We start from the raw sequence: 20,209 nt of genomic DNA on the forward strand, positions 1-20,209 counted from the left end.
TCGAAATGTTTAAAACAAGATTTAGCAACAACAAAATTCAACTAATGCACTTATTACAGTAATCAAAAGAACGGGACAATCTGACACCCGTCCTTAGAAAGAACATATCTTGAAAGCCAAGATTTAAAATTTGTTATCCCATCATAACTTTAGTAGCGTTAATGAAAATATAGAATTAACTGAATAATAATAATAATAATAATAATAATAATAATAATAATAATAATAATAATAATAATAATAATAATAATAATAATAATAATAATAATAATAATTTGCGATTCATTATAACTTTGAAAATATTCCACAGTATTAGTAAAACAAAACTCACCAAAGCACCAAAATATATCAATAATACTTGTGTAACAGTGTCGGCAATGTGACATCGCCTTCATCAGGAATCGCTTATATTGACTTGTCATGATGAAGACGTTATTGCATTGTCGACACTGTTACAGGTACTATTAATTTATTTTTGGTTCTTTGTTTTATAATTATTATTATTAATACTATGATTTATAAATGTAAAATGCAAACAGAAGGATTAGCAAAATCTAACTAAAATAATCACAAAGTTAGATTCCAATAAGATATATTTATTTTAAATATTTTTTTTTCATATGTTTCAACTTTTATACTTTATGCCTTTTTTTTTTTTTTTTTTTTGCCACTCCCGTAATTTTTCGCACCATGCAAATGCACGTGTTGCATATATGTGAGGGCCAATTGTGCAAAGAAAGAAGAATCCATCTTGCATTAAATTAAATAAGGTTTTTATAGATTAGATGTCACTAAACGCAGGTCAACATAATTCTACTAAGCAAAAGTGCTTAGAATGGAAATAAATATCCTCAGAGGAAATAAATATCTATTGCTGCATAACCCAATGTACACGAAATTCCATAGCTACAAGTTCGGAATTTTTGTTACAGTTAATCAGCTGAACTGAGAGAGCCGTTATAATAAATTTCTAAAAGAACTTCTTTTAATAACCTTTATCACTGTACGAAACTCACGTTTTCAATCTATATTCTTGTTTGTACGACAAGCTTTATACCATACATTGAAAAACTGCTCCTGCTTATAGCTTCAGTAAGTGAACTGTGCGTTTTTCTTCGATTGTTCATTAGAGCTTCAAGTTTTATTTCGTATGGGCATTTTTTGTATATAAATTACGACAATAACAGATGCACTAAAAAGTTATTTTGCAATGTAGTTTGAGCTCAATAGAAACACTGGTCTGAACGGGTAATAAATATTACTAAAAAATAAATACTTACTAACTGAAACACGTAATTTATTTTCCTGTATGATAATGATTTTATGGATTTATGATACTTACTCTTCTATGAAATCATTATAAAGATGAGACCACAAGGCAGGCCGATACAAAGTTGGTGGAGGGTTTCTCACTATCTGGAAAAGTGCTCTGGTCGGATGCATATCTGCAAGAGGAGCTTTTCCATCTCCCAGTTCAATTGCTGTAATACCTACATAGAAAGGAAATCAGATTATAATTGTTTTCAACCAAAAAAGTATTAAGAAATATTTTAAGAAGGAAAAACACTAATATTCTACTAAAATTATGACCTGCTGTTTATATTCAATCTTTATTTTATTTTAATCAGTGTTTGATATCAAATAATTTATTGCTGTCTTACTAGTTTTTCGGAAGTACGTCTACGTTCTATAGTATTTATTTCTTCCTTAAACTTACCGTTTGCTTGTATTTTACATAAGAATGTTATAAGGCATTACTCATATAGAGTTATTTTGCCAATTTTGTCATTGCATGCCCTCATTGCGCTAATTGTATTTGTTTACTTGTTTTTGATAGTAGTAATAATAAACTAATTTTATTTTCTTCTCTTGTGATTTTGTGTTCACAAGTACATTGATAGAGGAAAATAATTATTTCATGCACTGAACATTAAGCAACTAACTAAGCAAAATAAAGTAATTACATTACAACACTGATAAATTGTTTTGTATTAAGTAATACTGGTTTGTATCATTTAATAGGATACGTAATGAAGATATTACTTTACACACTATTAATATGTACTCAACATAAAATGCTGGAAATTGTGTTACTAGTTAAGAGTGAATATTGAAAGTTTTCCAGTTGCTTTAATCTGCACTTTATATAGCTTAGATTAAAGAAGTCCTAATATGAACAAATAATAATCAAGAGAAAGAAAGAAATTGAGCTTTCAAGCCTCAAACGGCTCGTCGATGAAATGTAAAAAGAAAATAACTAAAAATAGAGGGATCGATCATATACCACTCTCGGCTATTTTGAATGTTACAATTTCGAGTCTTGAAACTTAAGGTTTCTCTTTACTGTCTTCAGTGTGTAATTTATTTAGTAACTTCCTCTGGTTTTGGTATATATTTTGGGCATAAGCCCGTACTACAGATTAATTATAGTACAACAAAGGTTTCACGTTTTCAAATTTAACGAAAAATTAGTTTGGACCCGAAAAGTAACTTTAGGCATTTAAATCCGCATCTGAGAAATACCATATTAGATGGATATGGATCTACTGCCATATTTGTTCGCCACAGCAACGAACTGCGATCTGTTGGCCTATTTTGACAGACCGGCATCGCTAGATTCGCCCGATCCATATTTTCCCCAGTACTTTCCTCATTTCAGTTCACAGGTGCACATTTTAAGAACCTTTGAGCTTTAAAGCTTGTGATACCCTATTACTAGAGGAAATGGGATACACTCATTGTGTGGCCAGACCAAAGTTCTTAATTTACTGGTCGATCAGCCTTGCTAGTAAGCCAAGGACTACCATGCTCTGCAGGCATGACACCCAACGCAAGCTCCCTCCCGCCAGTGCAATCATTTTCTGCTTTTTATAATTTTTATTATTATCTGCTTGTTAGTATTTTTTATATTTGTTCTATAAAGTTTTTATGACAACTAAAGAATAGATAAAAAGTAAATGATATTAATGTTTCTGAATTCAAACACTGGGAATGATTATAATAACAATACACAAAAAGGAAGAGAACATATCATACCAAGAGACCAAACATCAGCTCTATTGTCGTAAGTATCTTGATTACTTTTCTTGCAAGACACAACTTCAGGTGCCATCCAGCACGGAGACCCAACTTGAGTACCTCTTTTCCCTTGTGAGGAGTTTAAATGCCTGCAGAAGAGGACAAAGTGTATTCTATTTTCTTTGAAAGTAGTTTATTATTCAAATCTGTCTAACACCAATAGAAAAATAAATATAGTATCAAATCAAATTGTTATTTAATAGTAATTTTGTACGAGAAGCCTAGAGTTTGACTCTTTCGTCTAAAGTGAAATATAGATAAAGTACAAATTTTATGAAGTATAACGATTACCATTAATATTGCTTAGTATCGTCAGTAAGCCTAGCTTCATACGTTGTAGTTCCCAATCATATTGCATATATCCAAGAATCCTACTATACAGGATTAAATTTCAAAAATAGCTCGTGGTTATTAAAATAACAAAATTTTATGTTGATCCTTGAACATACAGTTCATATAATAATAATAATAATAATAATAATAATAATAATAATAATAATAATAATAATAATAATAATAATAATAAATTAAATCGAATCATTAGTTACATTTTACGAGGAGATGTCAAAAAGTAAAGGGACTTTTGAGAAAAGGTATATTTATTCTAATGATAGAAAACTGAAACATACTGAAACCTGCATTTCAACGCACTGTTTTTGATTCCGTCGGAAGAAAAGTTTTTCGGTTGCACCTATAACCAATTTTGCACTCCATCAATGACTAAATGATGGCTGATATTTAAATTTCTTAACTTGTGGTGATGATGGTCGTTTCCAAACCATGCTCGCAGCCTTACTTTCGGGTTCGTGATGATGTACCCTACTTTTATCTATAGTAACGATTTGCTGTAAACATCCATCTCTTCGCGACGATAACGCGCCAAATGTTTATGAGAGATATCCAACCTTTGTGCCTTATGCTTCGCGATAAACAGCTGTCACCATACTGCGCTTGCATTCGACGAATAATTTCCGCCGGTTTAACACCTTCCGCTCCGCAGGTTTAATACCTTCTGCAAACAAAAAGCGAATCACTGCCCTCATTTCCTCCTTGGACAATGGAGCTACCATGTTTAACGGTCTGCTACACTCCAACGACAAACGCGGAAATCAGAGTGACACGTTGCATAGAGGTGTTGCAGACGACACTAATTCAGCGCTGGAAACTAGCAGTGTTACCAAACCCTAGTGCGAAAAATTGGAAGTCCCTTTACTTTTTGACTTCCCGTCATACAATGGATGAAAATGTATCCTTCACTTAAGTTTGACACACATCTAGTCAAAGTTTTTGTAATACCGAGTTCTTGGTGAAGCTACTACCTTACTTGTACGGTTTCTTTGAATTATCATGTTGATAAAAATGGTAGTGACACATAAATAAATTACAAGAACTTGTTTATGACTTTTCCTAATACATGAGTTATTTAGTTTAAAATCTTGAGTTACCTTGAAAGCCCAAAGTCTACTAATTTGACATCCCCGTTCTTTGTCAATAATATATTACTTCCTTTCACATCCCGATGCATTACGTTGTTTTCATGCAGATGAATTAGTGCCTGCTCATGAGAGAAAGAAACCATTTAAAAAAAGTATATTATGTAATGACACAAGGTTAAGATCAAATCCAACCTAATCTATCACGGCTAACACTTACCTTTCATACACTCTTACTTCATCAATTGTGTTACATATTTAAGCCCCATATTTTCGAGGGAAACTGTACAGCATTATGATGATCAAAAAGGTAGCGAAGAAACAAAGGTTCGTGAACGTAATGGTAAACCAAGCACTAATAGGATTACACGTACGTAATGATTACATATTGTTGCTCGTAGCTAATCAATCTAAATAAAATTTTATCCATTGTTAAAGTATCTCTAGTGCAAGAATGGTATGTAGCTGACTCAATATTGTATCGATCCAGATGGGTAAAATAATAAAACTTACTCTTAGCCCTTAAGTACCACACATGATTTTTGTCACATAAGTAGTCTATTACGCAGAGTCTGTCAGACTGCGAACAATAAATTGCGGACAAACTAACGACACGATCTTAATTTTCACATACACACCAAATATAACCAAGAAGAGGAGGAAAAGACAATCGGGAGAGGCAGTTGAACGGGAAGTTATGGCGAAAAACGGAGTTTACCAGACTCCGCGTAGTACTTACGGGTTAATACAGTGTTTTCCTATTTTTGACAATAAAAAATAAACCTAATAAATTCTGATACACATTTATCTCAAAATTTCATTACTAAAGAACATAATTGTTTGTGATGTAACAATTGGTGGTTCAAGAAGATATAAACTTATCTCAGAAAACAGTATTTACATGCTCACCCTAATGTATTTAAAAGCTGTAACTGTAGAAATTTCGTTGATAGTAAATTGAATTAAGACGGTAATCTATGTTGTTCGGTCCATATGTTTTATAATTGAATTGATCATTACTACTGCCGTTTCCCAGAGTAAGTTACTAGTTTCCCTCCAAAATAAAAAAAGAATAAAATGAAAATTAGATATGATGATCTTTATCCTACGATCTAGTCCTAATTTGTAATGTCTGACCACTTACTATAATTACTTCCTCTGGCCTGTCATCATGGGCGCTTGCAAAGGGGCAAGATGAGCAATTAGCGACTTGAATTTTCGAAAAGAGTTTGGTTCTTTAAAATAAGTATGTCAAAATTTGTTAGATTTTATACTCATCCACTACAGAATTACATATATTTACCATAGTTAATAACGTTATGCAATGTGCGTCAATTACATTCTTTATGTGAAGTATTATGCAATGTACTTCAATAATAATTATTTTATATGAAGTATTATGCAATGTGCTTCAATAATAATTGTTTTACATGAAGTATTATGCAATGTGCTTCAATGACAATGGTTTTATATGAAGTATTATGCAATGTGCTTGTACAATATGAATGTATATATTTGTAACTTCACTAAAGTACAATAACAATGCTAAAAACAATATTCATACTAGTGGACTGTAAGGCTTGATTCGTACACCACATGAATGCAACCAAATATAAATTCACTGTATTTAATGATTACACCTTCAGTTTGCACACAAAAATAATACACGAGAATAAACATGTTCACATGGTCTTTAGTTGTAAATGTTTATGATATGATGGCTTATTGTTTGTGATATGTTGTATGATTTCGACCATGATATATGGTCCACCAAACTGTATGTTCTTGCTGCCTCCACATTCACACACTTCACAAAACAAGAGAAAGGCGTTAAGCAACTTGAACACTGTTGCCAGCTCAAGGCACACACACTGTTAAACACACAAATAATCCCAAACATACTCCCCCCTGTTGGTCAGCTAAGGTCTGACCAAATAAAACAAAATGATACATATAAAAAACGAAACGAACACAAAACTTGAAGCAATATTACAACTGTACTTTTTTTTTTATTACACAAATCTCAATTCTAATCCTTGTTACATGGTAATGCAACTAGTTTCTTGATGGAACGTTTATATGTTCCAGTTGTAGTACGAACCGTCACTACACGAACTAAGAAATCCTTTCCTGGGAACACTTTTTCAATGATGCCCAATTTCCACTGCAATGCAGAAACGTTGTCTTCAATCAGCAAAACTACATCTCCGACCTTGAGATTGTGTTGCGGTGAAGTTGTCTTAGAGCGTTGTTGAAGACCATGCAAATAATCTCGGGACCATCTCTTCCAAATGTGTTGTTTTAGTTGTTGTATCTTCTGCCAACGAGATAAGCGGTTGTGTGGTAGATCGGTGAGGTTAGGCTCTGGTAAAGCTGTAAGTGCTTCTCCAATTAAAAATGTCCAGGGGTGAGAACACTGATGTCGTTAGGTTCACTTGATAGCACTGTAAGTGGTCGAGAGTTGAGACAGGCCTCAATCTGTGTGAGTAATGTTACAAACTCTTCATATGTTAACACTGCACCTTTTGTAATACGAACTAGATGGTATTTCATTGATTTTATACCGGCTTCCCATAGTCCTCCAAAATGCGGCGAATTTGGTGGTATGAAGTGCCACTGAATTCCTTCGGTCGATGTAAAATCATGAACTTGAGAACTAAAAGGACCTGATGAAAACAGCTGATACAATTCTTTCAATTCGTTATTGGCTCCAACGAAATTTGTGCCATTGTCGCTGTATATATTGAGACATCTTCCTCGTCTGGCTATGAATCTGCGTAAAGCTGCTATGAATGACTGCGCACTAAGATCTGTTACCAATTCCAGATGTATTGCCTTGGTGTATAAACAAACAAATAATGCAACATATGCCTTACGTACAGATCTATTTCTAACTGCTCCTGATTTTATGTAAAACGCTCCCGCGTAGTCCACGCCTACGTTTGGGAATGGTCTGGCTTGCTGCACACGAGCTGCTGGCAACTGTCCCATAAGTTGTTTTGAACCACTGGCCTTTAACTTGAAACATGTGAAGCAATGATGGATCACTTGTTTTACTACCTGTTTGCACCTGATGATCCAATATTTCTGGCGTAGTGATGATATTAATAATTGGGGTCCAGCATGAAGTAATCTTAAGTGTTCAGCTTCAACTATAAGTTTTGTCAAGTGTTGATTTGAAGGCAGAACTATTTGATGTTTGGCGTCAAACGGAAGCTGACTATTCTCCAATCTTCCTCCAACTCGGATCATGCCTTCACTATCTAAAAATGGATGTAAATTGTTCAATTTACTTCTTGACGGAACAATGTTTCCATTACGAAGATGCTGCAATTCGCTGTGAAACCCAATTTCTTGTGTCCATTTGATGCAAACATGGAGCGCTGTGTGGAGTTCTTGTACTGAAAGACCTTCTGTTAGTTTGTTTTGCTTGTGTCTGATGTTATGAACAAAACGTCTACAATATGCTATTGTCCTAACTAACCTTGACAATTTTGAGAATCTTGTTATGGTTCCATTGCACCAATTGTCTAAAGTGACTGTCAATGTTATGGTCCCCTTACTCTCTGGAACTTGATCTGGTTGCAATGAATCCTTACTTGTCACTGACCAATTAGACTGTAAACTAGAAAGCCATTGTGGACCGTACCACCATAATGAATTGTCCTTTATGGAAACTGCATCTATTCCTCTTGAAATCAAATCTCCAGGGTTGTCTGAAGAAGTTACATGTTTCCAACAGCTAACGTCAGTTAAGTCTTGAATTTGAGCTACTCTGTTGGCCACGAAAGGTTTCCATTTGTTGCACGGAGAAGCTAGCCATGCCAACACGATTTGGGAGTCAGTCCATAGATGGACGCTACTTATGTTCAATTTTAAAATTGGTAAAATCTTGTGAACTAATTTTGCCAAAACAACTGCTGCGCATAACTCCAGACGTGGGAGAGTGATTTTCTTGACTGGAGCCACACGTGATTTAGCACATAATAACTTAACTGATATTTTTCCTTGTTGATTGATCGATCGCATATAAATGCAAGCTCCATATGCTCTTTGAGAAGCATCTGAAAAACCATGGATCTGAATCTCCTCTATGTTTCCTTCAACGAGTACATATCTGTCGAATTTTATCTGATTGATTAATGGAAGTTGCTTGTACAATTGAGTCCATTTCCTTGCTAATTCCATTGGTATACTGTCGTCCCATTGAACCTTTTGCCGCCACAATTCTTGCAAAAATATTTTGTATGAAATGACAACTGGTGAAATTATTCCTAATGGATCGAATATAGAGGCAATGATTGAAGCAACCTGGCGTTTAGTAATGCACTCTTGAACCTTCATTGTTGACGTCTTGCTTTCAACGAGAAATATATCCTTGTCTGGATGCCATGACAATCCTAATGCCTTGACGCCTTGGCCTTCGTGGAACTGGATTGGACGTTGCACTTCTCGAAGCTCTGGCGAGATGGATTCCAATAACCTTGGATCATTCGAACTCCATTTCCTAAGTGTAAAACCTCCCTTTCCCAGTAACTCTATCAATTGCTTCTGGACCTCTAGAGCTTGCTGTATGTTGCTCATGCCACTACAAACATCGTCAATATAGAAATCTCGACGTAATATTTCTGCTGCTACATGGTAATTATGCTCTTCTTCGTCTGCTAATTGCTGTAGGCATCTTGTGGCCACAAATGAAGCACATACCGTACCATACGTTAGTGTTTTCAACTCAAAAACTTGAATCGGATCATTTCTAGATCTTCTCCACAATATACGTTGTAATGGCGTGTCTTCTGGATGAACAGTGACCATGCGATACATCTTAGCGATATCTGCAGTGAATACTACCGAATGAGTTCTAAAGCGCAAAATGATAGAAAACAAATCTTGCTGTATTGTAGGACCAACTAAGAGAATGTCGTTGAGGCTTTTTCCGCTGTCAGATTTTGCTGAAGCATCAAACACTACACGGAGCTTTGTTGTAGAGCTTGTGGGCTTAAAAACTGCATGATGTGGCAAATAGTATGCAACGTTGACGTCCTCCTTTTTAGTCTCATCTATCCTTACCATGTGACCAAGATCTTCATATTCTTGCATGAATTCCGTATATTTAGCTTCAAAGTTCGGGTGTTGATCGAATCTTCTCTCCAATTGCTTTAATCTAACCAATGCCTGCTGATAAGAATCGCCTAAAACTGTACGGTCTTCAAGCAAAGGCAATCGTACAGTGAAACGCCCTGTATGATCTCTTGTTGTATTCTGAACGAAATGTCGCTCACATGCAAGCTCTTCGCTTGATCTAGGTGTAACAGTAATTTCTTCTAGTTCCCAAAATTTTTGAAGTTGTTGCTGTAGATCTATGTTTGTCTTCACAAAACATGTTGTTAATGGAATATGGGGGTCACGTTCTTGAGGAATGCGTCCTGCCACGATCCATCCCAATTCTGTCTCCTGAAGCACTGGAAAATCACCTGGCCGTGTTTTGTGTCCTGACTTCATAATTATGTAGAATACTTCAGCACCTAACAGAATATCTATGTCTCCAGGCGTATTAAAAGTGGAATCTGCTAGAACAATGTCCTTGGGAATGTTCCAATCGTCATAATTAATTCTTTCTTCCGGTAGTTTACTTGTAATGTCAGGGAGAACTGAACAACTTATATTCAATGAAAATGTGTTAACACATGAATGGATACAAATATCTACAGAGTACTTTGTATTAGAAATTGCTTGATTTATACCTTGAATTGGAGTATACTGTCTATACCGTTTGATGTTCAATTGTTGCACCAAATTCTCTGTTATGAAATTGGTCTGACTAGCACTGTCTAGAAGCGCGCGACAAGGAACCAAATTTCCCTTGTTATCCCTCACCTTTACTATTGCAGTAGATAACAACACTCTTGCGTTAGGCCTAGCCTTTAATGCACAATATGACACTTGTCCTAAATTTTCACTGGAATCTCAGTTGTTACTACGCTCTTGCACCACGGCACTGCTTACACTTGGAAACCGCACTGATTTGTCTTTTGTTACGTCTACATGCAATAATGTATTGTGCTTTTTGGAACACTTTTTACAACCTCTCGATTTACAATTCTTCAAAAAATGATTACTTTTCAGACAATTCATGCATAATTTATTTTTACGAATGCACTCTAATTTTTGGCTGTGTCCCGCATTCACAAAAGACGAACAAGAATATAAGGGATGCTGGCTATTACAAAATTCACATGCATTTGAAAATGTTGATAAATAAGTCTTTGATGACTGAATACTTTTTACTTGCTTGTTTTGTACGCTACTACCCTGCTTCACACCATCAATACTAGTTCTCATGTTCTCAAGCACCTGACAACGTTTCTCGAGAAACGAAAAGAATTCTGATAAAGAAGGAAAATTAGAATTCGTATTTTGAAACTCCCATGACTTTCTAGTAGTTGCATCTAATTTTGATACAAAGTGTTGGGTCAAAATTACGTCTGTGAGGTTTACGTTTGGCTCAAGTGCTTGTAGCGCATTTATATTGCTAGTAGCTGTATTTATAAAAGCGCGAAGTTCACTTACATTTTCTTTGTACACTGGCTTGATTTGTAGTATTTCGTGAATGTAAGAAGAAGCAATTAGCTTTTTATTTGAATACCTGTCAACGAGTAATTGCCATGCTACTGAATAATTTGTTTCGGTAATTGGTAAATTTTCAATTAGGTTTAACGCTTCGCCCTTAAGAGAAGTTCGGAGGTACTGAAACTTCTGTATTGTGGAAATGTCTTTATTCTCGTGAATAAGAGATATAAAAGTGTCCTTATATGATAACCAATGTTTACAGTTCCCGTCAAATGCAGGCAACTGTATGACCGGCAATTTAACTTGTGCGCTACTGCTAGTGCTATTATTAACCGCTGATTCTTTATTTCCATGCTTTAAAACAAGTGCTTGCATTTGAGCCTCTAAAGAAAAATACACATTTTCAATTTCTGCACGAGCGTTAACTGCTTCCGCTTCGGATTCGATTTGATCAATTTCAATAGTATCTTGCACCTCCTGCAACTTTGACCAAACGTTATTTAGATGTTTTAAGCGTGCACGTATTTCTTCTATATTGCCTTCATTTGGATCAAAGGCCTGAACAAAAGTGTTTATTCTGGTTAACTGGCCTCTGTATGCAGATCTTTGCCTTAAAAGACGCTGGTGTGATTCACTCATGATTAAATGCTACGCAGAAATATGAAGAATAAAAAAACTACTGACCTGAAGTTGATGTTTTGTTTTCTTTTTACCTATGAAATATACTCCAGAAGCGTGGTCCTGGTACAACAGCTGTCCGCCTACACAAAACGTGATTATTGTCCAACGTACGTGATAGCACCACATATAGGCCGACACAAACACATTTCTCTTCACAACAGCACAGAACAATTCTCAGAAATCTTCGCACTCATCCGGCCCGGAGGACCAAATGTACAATATGAATGTATATATTTGTAACTTCACTAAAGTACAATAACAATGCTAAAAACAACATTCATACTAGTGGACTGTAAGGCTTGATTCGTACACCACATGAATGCAACCAAATATAAATTCACTGTATTTAATGATTACACCTTCAGTTTGCACACAAAAATAATACACGAGAATAAACATGTTCACATGGTCTTTAGTTATAAATGTTTATGATATGATGGCTTATTGTTTGTGATATGTTGTATGATTTCGACCATGATATATGGTCCACCAAACTGTATGTTCTTGCTGCCTCCACATTCACACACTTCACAAAACAAGAGAAAGGCGTTAAGCAACTTGAACACTGTTGCCAGCTCAAGGCACACACACTGTTAAACACACAGATAATCCCAAACAGTGCTTCAGTAATAATTGTTTTACATGAAGTATTATGCAATGTGATTCAATAATAATTGTTTTACATGAAGTATTACACAATGTGCTTCGATAATAATTGTCTTGTATGAAGTATTATATAATGTGCTTCAATAATGATTGTTTTACATGAAGTATTATGTGCATTAAGGTGTATATTTTCACCACTTTGCTTGTATATAGGCCTTTTCACCCCCTCATTTCTTGGGAAAAAAATTAATGGGCATTTCTGCCTGTCATATTGGTTTCATCCAGCTATTGGCTTAATCTCATAGGGATTTTAATCTGAAAGCTTGGAGGTTTTCAGGATTTGTAAGGAAAAGGATCATCTTTCATTTTAGATTCTCCTCCTGCTTTTCATATTAAAAAAGATCTTAGTTAAAAAGAAAAGGAAGAAACATCCACCTTACTGGATGAAGTGCTGTTCAACTGTTCGAAATACAAACTTGTAAGTTCACCACTAGTACAGTACATACTTTTTATGGTACAATTGCTATGAAGATATCTAATAAACTCCGCGTGCAAACTGATAGCAAAATACAAACTAATTCCCATGTTTCATTGTAGATTTGAACTTTGCACCTCTTACTGTACTAATTAGTCCTTCGAAAATGTTTTGCTTCAGTTTGTTATCCTTTCCCCCTTATACTTCGTTCAACTGACTAACGTTCAAGCACATATGTTCTATTAAGGGTAGAATTTCTTTTCTTTTCTTTCTTTTTCGGATCAAAAGATCCAATATGTTTCAGGCAAAAATTTCTTGTAGGCCCTATATCTGGAGAACTACATATAGTGTAGTCAAACCCAAACTACAGTATCTCTTAACTCAGTATGATGTGCTTATTCCGTAAAAAATACGAAAACTCGATTTAGAGACCGTTCAAAAATTTTGTGGTCTCTGATCCAAAAAATCTAATATATTTCATTCAATCAAAAATTTTCTTGTACGCCTTATATCTGGAGAACTACATATAGTGTAGCCAAACCCATACTATCACTTAATTCAGTAAGATGTGCTAATTACGTAAAAAATATGAAAACTCGATTTAGGAGTCGTTCAAAAATTTTGTGGCCTCTGATCCAATTTGCCCAAAATATGTCTATATTTCAATCAAAAGTTTTTTGTAGGCCTTATATCTGGAGAACTACATGTAGTGCAGCCAAACCCAAACTATCACCTAACTCAGTAAGATGTGCTAATTCCGTAAAAAAAATACGAAAACTCGATTTAGAAGCCGTTCAAAAATTTTGTGGGCCATGATTCAAAAATTAATTATTGGCCAATATCGCAATTATTTGAAGCATTTTTTGGATCATTTCTAAAATTCTTGGCCAAGATCATAATCGTTTGATCCAATCGTTTGGATCATTCCTAAAATTCTTGCTAACGTCTTCTTCTCTAGAAACAAAGTAGCTTATAAACTAGTTTTAAAAGAAGATACATACTTTAAAACGTTAATAAGATACACAATTGACATCTTAAAATAAATATTAGTAAGTCTGTTCTACTTAAATAAGCACCTTAGCAAACTAATTTCCTGGCCAGAATTTGTTCTTACTAAACATAACATAAATTTAAACAAACTTAATACAATGATATTACAAGGATTTATTTTCTTATGGTAGTTGGCAAATTCTAAAACTTATAGATCTAACTAAATACCTCTAAAGCAATGATCTTATAGCTCTGTTTAGTGCAAAGAGGAATCAAATCATACCTTCAATGTTTCTTTTAGAATATACGCTATATGTTCTTCTGATAATCTTCTATTGCGCATCTGAAGAGATCGAACCAAATCTATTACAGAACCATATTCACAGAGCTAGAAAGAAACGTAAAAGATTCAGGGATTTTCATGCAATTTATGAACATGAATTAGAAGAGAAAATTTATGTATTCTTTTAGTTGTTGCTTAAGAATGAATATATTTTGAATTAAGATAGTTATATTAATTATTAATTAAATAATTATTAATAATAAAATGACTAAAATATATTTTAAATTACGAATTAATTAACGTTAAATATTTTTATAAATTGAAATGTTTTTATGTTTAATATGAATTGAAACATCTATTTCGTTGTCATCTCCTTATATGCATTTTTTTTACTTTGCACTTTTTTATCCTTTCCAAAGTATATTACTTGAAGAATGCAATAAGAAAGCACATGAAGAAAGGGAATTAAAGAACAGAACAGCAGATTCCGATAATTTTGTGACTTTTTTTTTAATTATTAATAGTGAACAGTAAACTATTAATAATGTATATAAAAGCTTTGGTGAGATTAGTTGATTGTTTGGTAACTTGAGATATCTTAAATAATATACAGAATAGAAGAACATAATTTCAAATAAGCAATTTGTAAAGTAGGTCAACTGGAAAATTCTAATTCTTAGAATGTTATTCTTCTCTCCCTCCTCTTTTTTCTTCATATTATTATTATTTATAAATATAGCGGATCAATTAAGAATTCAGAGAAATAAAATACAGTGATTTTAGATGCTCGGTTGCACCAACCGAGGATTAAGATAGGATAAGATAATACGTTGATTATTTTTATCTTTGGATAAGAACCTTTCATCGTTGCACCAACAGTTTGTGAGAAAGGATTAACTTATCCACGAATAATCGGAAGTTGTATAAAACTATGACGTTTGCGACATGACGTCATGTAATATTGTACGTTTGATTGGCTAAGAAAGTGCGTGTAACAAGTGAAAACTGATTCGCGTAGCATAAGCTCAGAAAATAATATTTCGGTGTAGTGGTAGTTACTAAATATGGAAAGAAAGCGTACGAAGAATTTCACTCCTCAGGAAAGTGAATATGTTCTAATGCTCGTCGACAAATACAAAAGAATACTTGAGAATAAAAAAACAGATGCCGTATCAAATGCTGAAAAGGAATCTGCATGGCAGGCTTTAAGTTCAGAATTTAATTCTCTTCCCGGGGTGACAAAGCGTGATGTTGGTAATATTAAGTTGTACGTGAAGAATTTAAAGGCAAAAGCTAGAAAGCAGTTTGCAGAGGAATCTCGAGCGAGATATGCTACAGGTGGAGGACCTGCAGAAAAAAGCGTAGATAATACATCCGAGAAGCTTAAATCAATCTTGCCCGGACAGTTTGAGAGGCTGCAGAATCCGTTTGACTCTGATTTCACAGGTAAGTGATTTAAGAACCTTAGTTTTACACTATAATCTTGCACGTCAGGTTTCAGTACACCACTGGAAATAAGTGTAAAATATAAAACATAATTATTTCACTAATTTCCTTCTTATTGTTCCGTAAAAGATTTGCGCGCTGCGGCATGAAAATATTTCACGTGGCACAGATAAAATTCAAGAGTGCCACCAGAAGTAATTGTTGAGACATTACAGTTCTTTTACGATTTGGATATAAATACTGAGTCAGTATGTATGGCATAAAAGCTATAGTGCAAAAACATATACAACCTGTGCTAGGTGGCCATTAACAAGCAAGGAAGGTATCTAACCGAGATAGGGCAGGGCAAAGCTGTGTGTCCGCGCGATAGAATGAGGTGCATCCGAAGGGAGCAAGCACATCAGCGACGCTGAGTATACAAGCAAGTGTGGGTAATGAAAAGAATATATATATATATATTTATTTATTTTGCAATGATGCGAGTTGCAATAGCGCTTATCATGGTCTCATACAAGTAACGCTCCACTTTTAAACGTAAAATAAGTTTTTGTACACTGTGCAGAATATAACGCCAGAGGAAAATAGTATGTAATGACTTGCAGGTTTATTTTCGACACGCAACTTAAGTAGTTGTTGAAATTCACTAATTTTGTTCTTATTCTCCCTTAAATGATTTGGCCTGGCGTGAATATATCTCACTTGGCATATATAATTCAAGGGAGCCATCACAAATAATTGTTTTTTTACGATTTCCGTATAAATACAGCTTCCAGATGTATGGCATAAAAACTACTAGACAAAAATCACAAACCATAACCTGTGGTAGGTGGTCGCAAAAAGCACGACTGCTATGTAACCAAGTCAGCGCAGGGCAAAGCTGGTGGGCCCCGCGATAGTACGAAGTGCTTCCGAATGGAGAAGGTGCGTCAGCGACAGTGAGTATACGAGCAAGCAAAGCTAGTGAAAAGGAACGGGTTTTGGCAATGATAGGAGTTTCAATTGCACTTGTCATGGTTTCATGCTAAATACCGATAATATACACCGCAACTGGAAAATGTTATCTTATACAATCATCTTTCATATCCTCTCACTTATTTTATCCGTCATAAAACAATTGTAATGATTTTACATTTGTAAATAATACAGCTGTATTTAATTGTATCTCCTGTAAAAATTTGTTCCTCATAAGTGTCTTTTCATGCACAGTGTTCAATTTTACGTGAAATTTTCTAAAATATGTCACAAAAACCTCACCAGCACCCATATAATTGTTACACATGATAGCAATGTGAGTACTATTAACGTGGATTTGATATTTCAGAATAGAATATAGAATTGGTCTTATGGCTAATCTACTATATCTGGGGTTGAGATATCCAGATACTAGAGGCAAAATAGTCTTGTCTTAAATCCAGAGCGTCAAGTAGGGTAGGAGAGGGTTTTGGAGAGTAAGAATATTAGGGTAGCGTAGTGTGGGTTAAGCTAAATAACGGAACTCCGATGTTTATGTATTATTTTCAAATGTAAGGTTGGGTAGAGTAGGTTAGGTTACATTAGCTCACCTTACATTTAATGTTAAGCCACTATTTTTAAATGTAGAGTAGACCATGTTAGGTTAGTGTACGTTAGCTCATTTTTAACCATTCCATTGTAGTAATAGAATATTATTAGTACAAATATCACTCTTTCTTACTCTAGGAACGATTGAAATAACCACAATAACAACTGACCAGCTGGCAAACAATGTTGCAGTTGAGGAAACTATTGAAGTTACGCCTACCATCTCAGAAAATTCTCTCCGTACTGTGATGGCAGAACACAGTGAGAGAATGGCTTTACTACAGATTCAGAAACAAAGTGCAAGTCCAACAGAGAAAGGAAGTCGCATGGAGGAAGCAATAGAAGTATGTATATTTTTGTAGTTATTTATTTCTTTATTAATTAATTAATATATATATCCTCTCCCAAGCTGCGGAGCTAAATTTGGATTTAAAATGTTCATCTCAGCGACCCCGGAAACTATGGATTCGACACTAATATCGGTCATTTTTGATAACTTATATGTACATATCTCTCCCTCCCCAAAATTGCACTATCAAAGTGAAATGATAAAAACCATCCATATTCAATGGAATGATAAAAACCGACCACCCATTCCCGAATTTCAAATCTGTTGAAAATTTGATCGAGATCGGTCGGTAGATTGAAGCGGTAAATAGTCACAAACATAACTACTTTCATTTTTATACATGTAGATTATTATTATTATTATTATTATTATTATTATTATTATTATTATTATTATTATTATTATTATTATTGGGGTCCCAGATTCAAATCCGCTGATTGGTTATGCTCACTGTGGTTTTTCCGTATTTTACTCAGTTCTACCAGGCGAATGCCTTTTAACATAGGTCCAGGCCGACTTTTTCTCCCATTTGTCAATATTACTGTTGTGAACTGATAAACCTGGTGCAAATTTGTTGTAGAGATTGTGTTCTTGTTAAATTACCAGTAACCATAGCCTATCACACGATTACTGTTGTTAATTATTTCCTTTTAATTTATTACATAACGGGCCCTACTCAGAGAGAGACGTAAGAATAACACGAATAAACAAGCAGAAATCTGTCTTCCGTTATATTAATTTCTTTTTTTTTTTTTCTTCGAAGTGATGAAAGATTGCAATGAGCACGAGTTTCCGGCTTCAAATGATAGTTTGGCAAACTATGCGAATCCGGAATTTTGTAGAACATTTTCACGGTGATATTATTGATAATATAAAAATATAAAAACATATAATGCATTCCATCAATACCTTTAGATTCTGATGAACAAAGAAACGAGACTATGTAATACATCATGTAACTGTTGTCTGTCTGTTCGACACATGGAACGACAGAGAAGGAGGGACAAGGGTAGTTTTTACAGTGTAAATATATAACTAGTAAACTATTCTTAATACATAATGAATAAATTCCTGTATTTTCATGAACGACTAAAACAAGTATTAATTTAGAAAGTTACACTGCTCAAATAAAAATGTCTCAAATTCTAAATAGTGAATTTGCGAATCATGTTGTTTATTTACGTTTTTCAACCCAAAATCTAAACGAATTTATAGATTATGATAAAAGCAGGGTATATACTTTTATAACAAGAATATAATATTATAGAATTTTCCAACTTCTCACATTTCGGAACTACATATTTCTTAACCTATATAAATTTGTGAAATCATAAACGTTTGGGAATTCACGCCCGTTACTCCCTTTGATCAGTTCGACAATACATCCAAAAGAAAAATTAATTTGTCAGAGGTACGATTTGCGTAATAAGTTTGCTAGGTCCTTTGTCAAAGTATTATACGTAGGAAACCTATAACTCATTGAAAGGAAGTCGCATCATATTCTTATAGTTACGTTGTACATTAAAGATATAATTATGAAAGATTTATACCAAACTTGTAAAGTAAGGTTTCAGTTTCAACATTTCTGTCTTTCTGTTCCAGAAAACGCCAGTGACGAGGAAGGTCACCCCAAAGCACCAAAAGGAAAATCTTTATAAAAGGAGCGAGGCATACCTATCAAAAGTAGAAGCAAGAAGATTATCATTAATTAATATTCAAATTAGACGCGAGAAGGTGGTCCTGAAGCAGCAAAAGATAGCATTAAGGCAACAGAACGAGCTGCATAATGCTCTGATGGCAGAACACAGTGAGAGAATGGCTTTACTACAGATTCAGAAACAAAGTGCAAGCACGTATAATTGTATTTCGACATCATCTTTGTAATTATGAAAATGTAAATAAACATCAGAATTCAGAAATAACAAGATTTATTTCAGTGAATCGAAAACTTATTAATTCCCCGTTTAAATTTCTAATACTTTTTTCCCCCTAAGAAAACTAACGTTAGTTCAAAGATTGTACCGTTAATCGAGCGACAAGTGTCAAAATGATAGTCCATATCTCAATCCAAGTAACTTTCAAACAAGATAACTTCAAAGACCGATTTTCTACATTTACCGCAGGTTATGATAAACGCGTTTACCAATTCATGTGTTCTAAGATTTTTTGATATTTCCTTTTGATGTAAGGAGTATTCGCAAACTTAATTAATTGTTTGTTAATTCTCGGACACGAAAAAATCTGTGGCTTATAGTTGGGAGAACGCCTTTGGTAGTGTCCCAGAACTAGTGTGTGAATTGAACATTTTTTCCGGGGCATAGATGAATTTTACACACAGAGCGTTGTTACTTAATTGAGAAATGGATTAAAAGTATCATTATGTAACGTAATGCATATGTTGTAGGAAGTCTTCAATGTGCAAACTACATCATTATTCCATTCTGTTAAATATTATTTGTTGTACAGTCAGCTATAGAAGTTCTTTCCGTTTGATGAAATTAGTTTCGTAAATAACTAGAGAATGGAAGTACAATTTCAGTACAGTTTTCAGTATGTTAAAAAAATAATTTTCTATACGTTCCAGCATATGGCGCAACCGGCGGTAAGCCATACTACCTTTAGTCCCAAAATAAATTTTACCAAACGGAAAGAACTTTAGTCGCTGACTATTGGAGATGATTTCAACGGTGGCTCAGTAGTAGAGCAACCAATCTCTAGTACATGGAACCCCTGATTCG

The 20,209-nt window shown here is 34.4% G+C and overlaps 2 protein-coding genes across 9 annotated transcripts in view; one reads left to right on the forward strand and one right to left on the reverse strand.

Annotated features, from left to right (window-relative positions):
- The window catches only part of ninaC (STKc_myosinIII_N_like and MYSc_Myo21 domain-containing protein ninaC), a 142,314-nt gene that overhangs the window by 69,177 nt on the left and 52,928 nt on the right, over positions 1-20,209 (reverse strand). For 2 of the 8 annotated variants that reach the window (XM_081760126.1, XM_081760134.1), the window contains exons 4-7: positions 14,117-14,221; positions 4,524-4,633; positions 3,037-3,167; positions 1,343-1,490 (exon numbers count right to left, since the gene is read on the reverse strand). In XM_081760126.1, coding sequence (XP_081616252.1) covers positions 1,343-1,490; positions 3,037-3,167; positions 4,524-4,633; positions 14,117-14,221 — 494 coding nt within the window. Of the gene's footprint in view, positions 1-1,342; positions 1,491-3,036; positions 3,168-4,523; positions 4,634-4,731; positions 5,604-5,655; positions 6,342-14,116; positions 14,222-20,209 lie in introns of those variants that run through there. The other 6 variants (XM_081760143.1, XM_081760178.1, XM_081760167.1 and 3 more) reach the window with 6 other exon arrangements.
- Positions 15,108-19,396, forward strand: LOC145686683 (uncharacterized). Its single transcript, XM_081760221.1, has 3 exons — positions 15,108-15,562; positions 17,261-17,466; positions 19,074-19,396. The coding sequence occupies exons 1-3, from the start codon at positions 15,181-15,183 to the stop codon at positions 19,353-19,355; spliced, it is 870 nt and encodes a 289-aa protein (XP_081616347.1). The 5' UTR covers positions 15,108-15,180; the 3' UTR covers positions 19,356-19,396.

Source organism: Thermobia domestica, chromosome 1 (genome assembly GCF_964235325.1).
Source record: "Thermobia domestica chromosome 1, izTheDome1.hap1.1, whole genome shotgun sequence".
NCBI lineage: Eukaryota > Metazoa > Arthropoda > Insecta > Zygentoma > Lepismatidae > Thermobia > Thermobia domestica.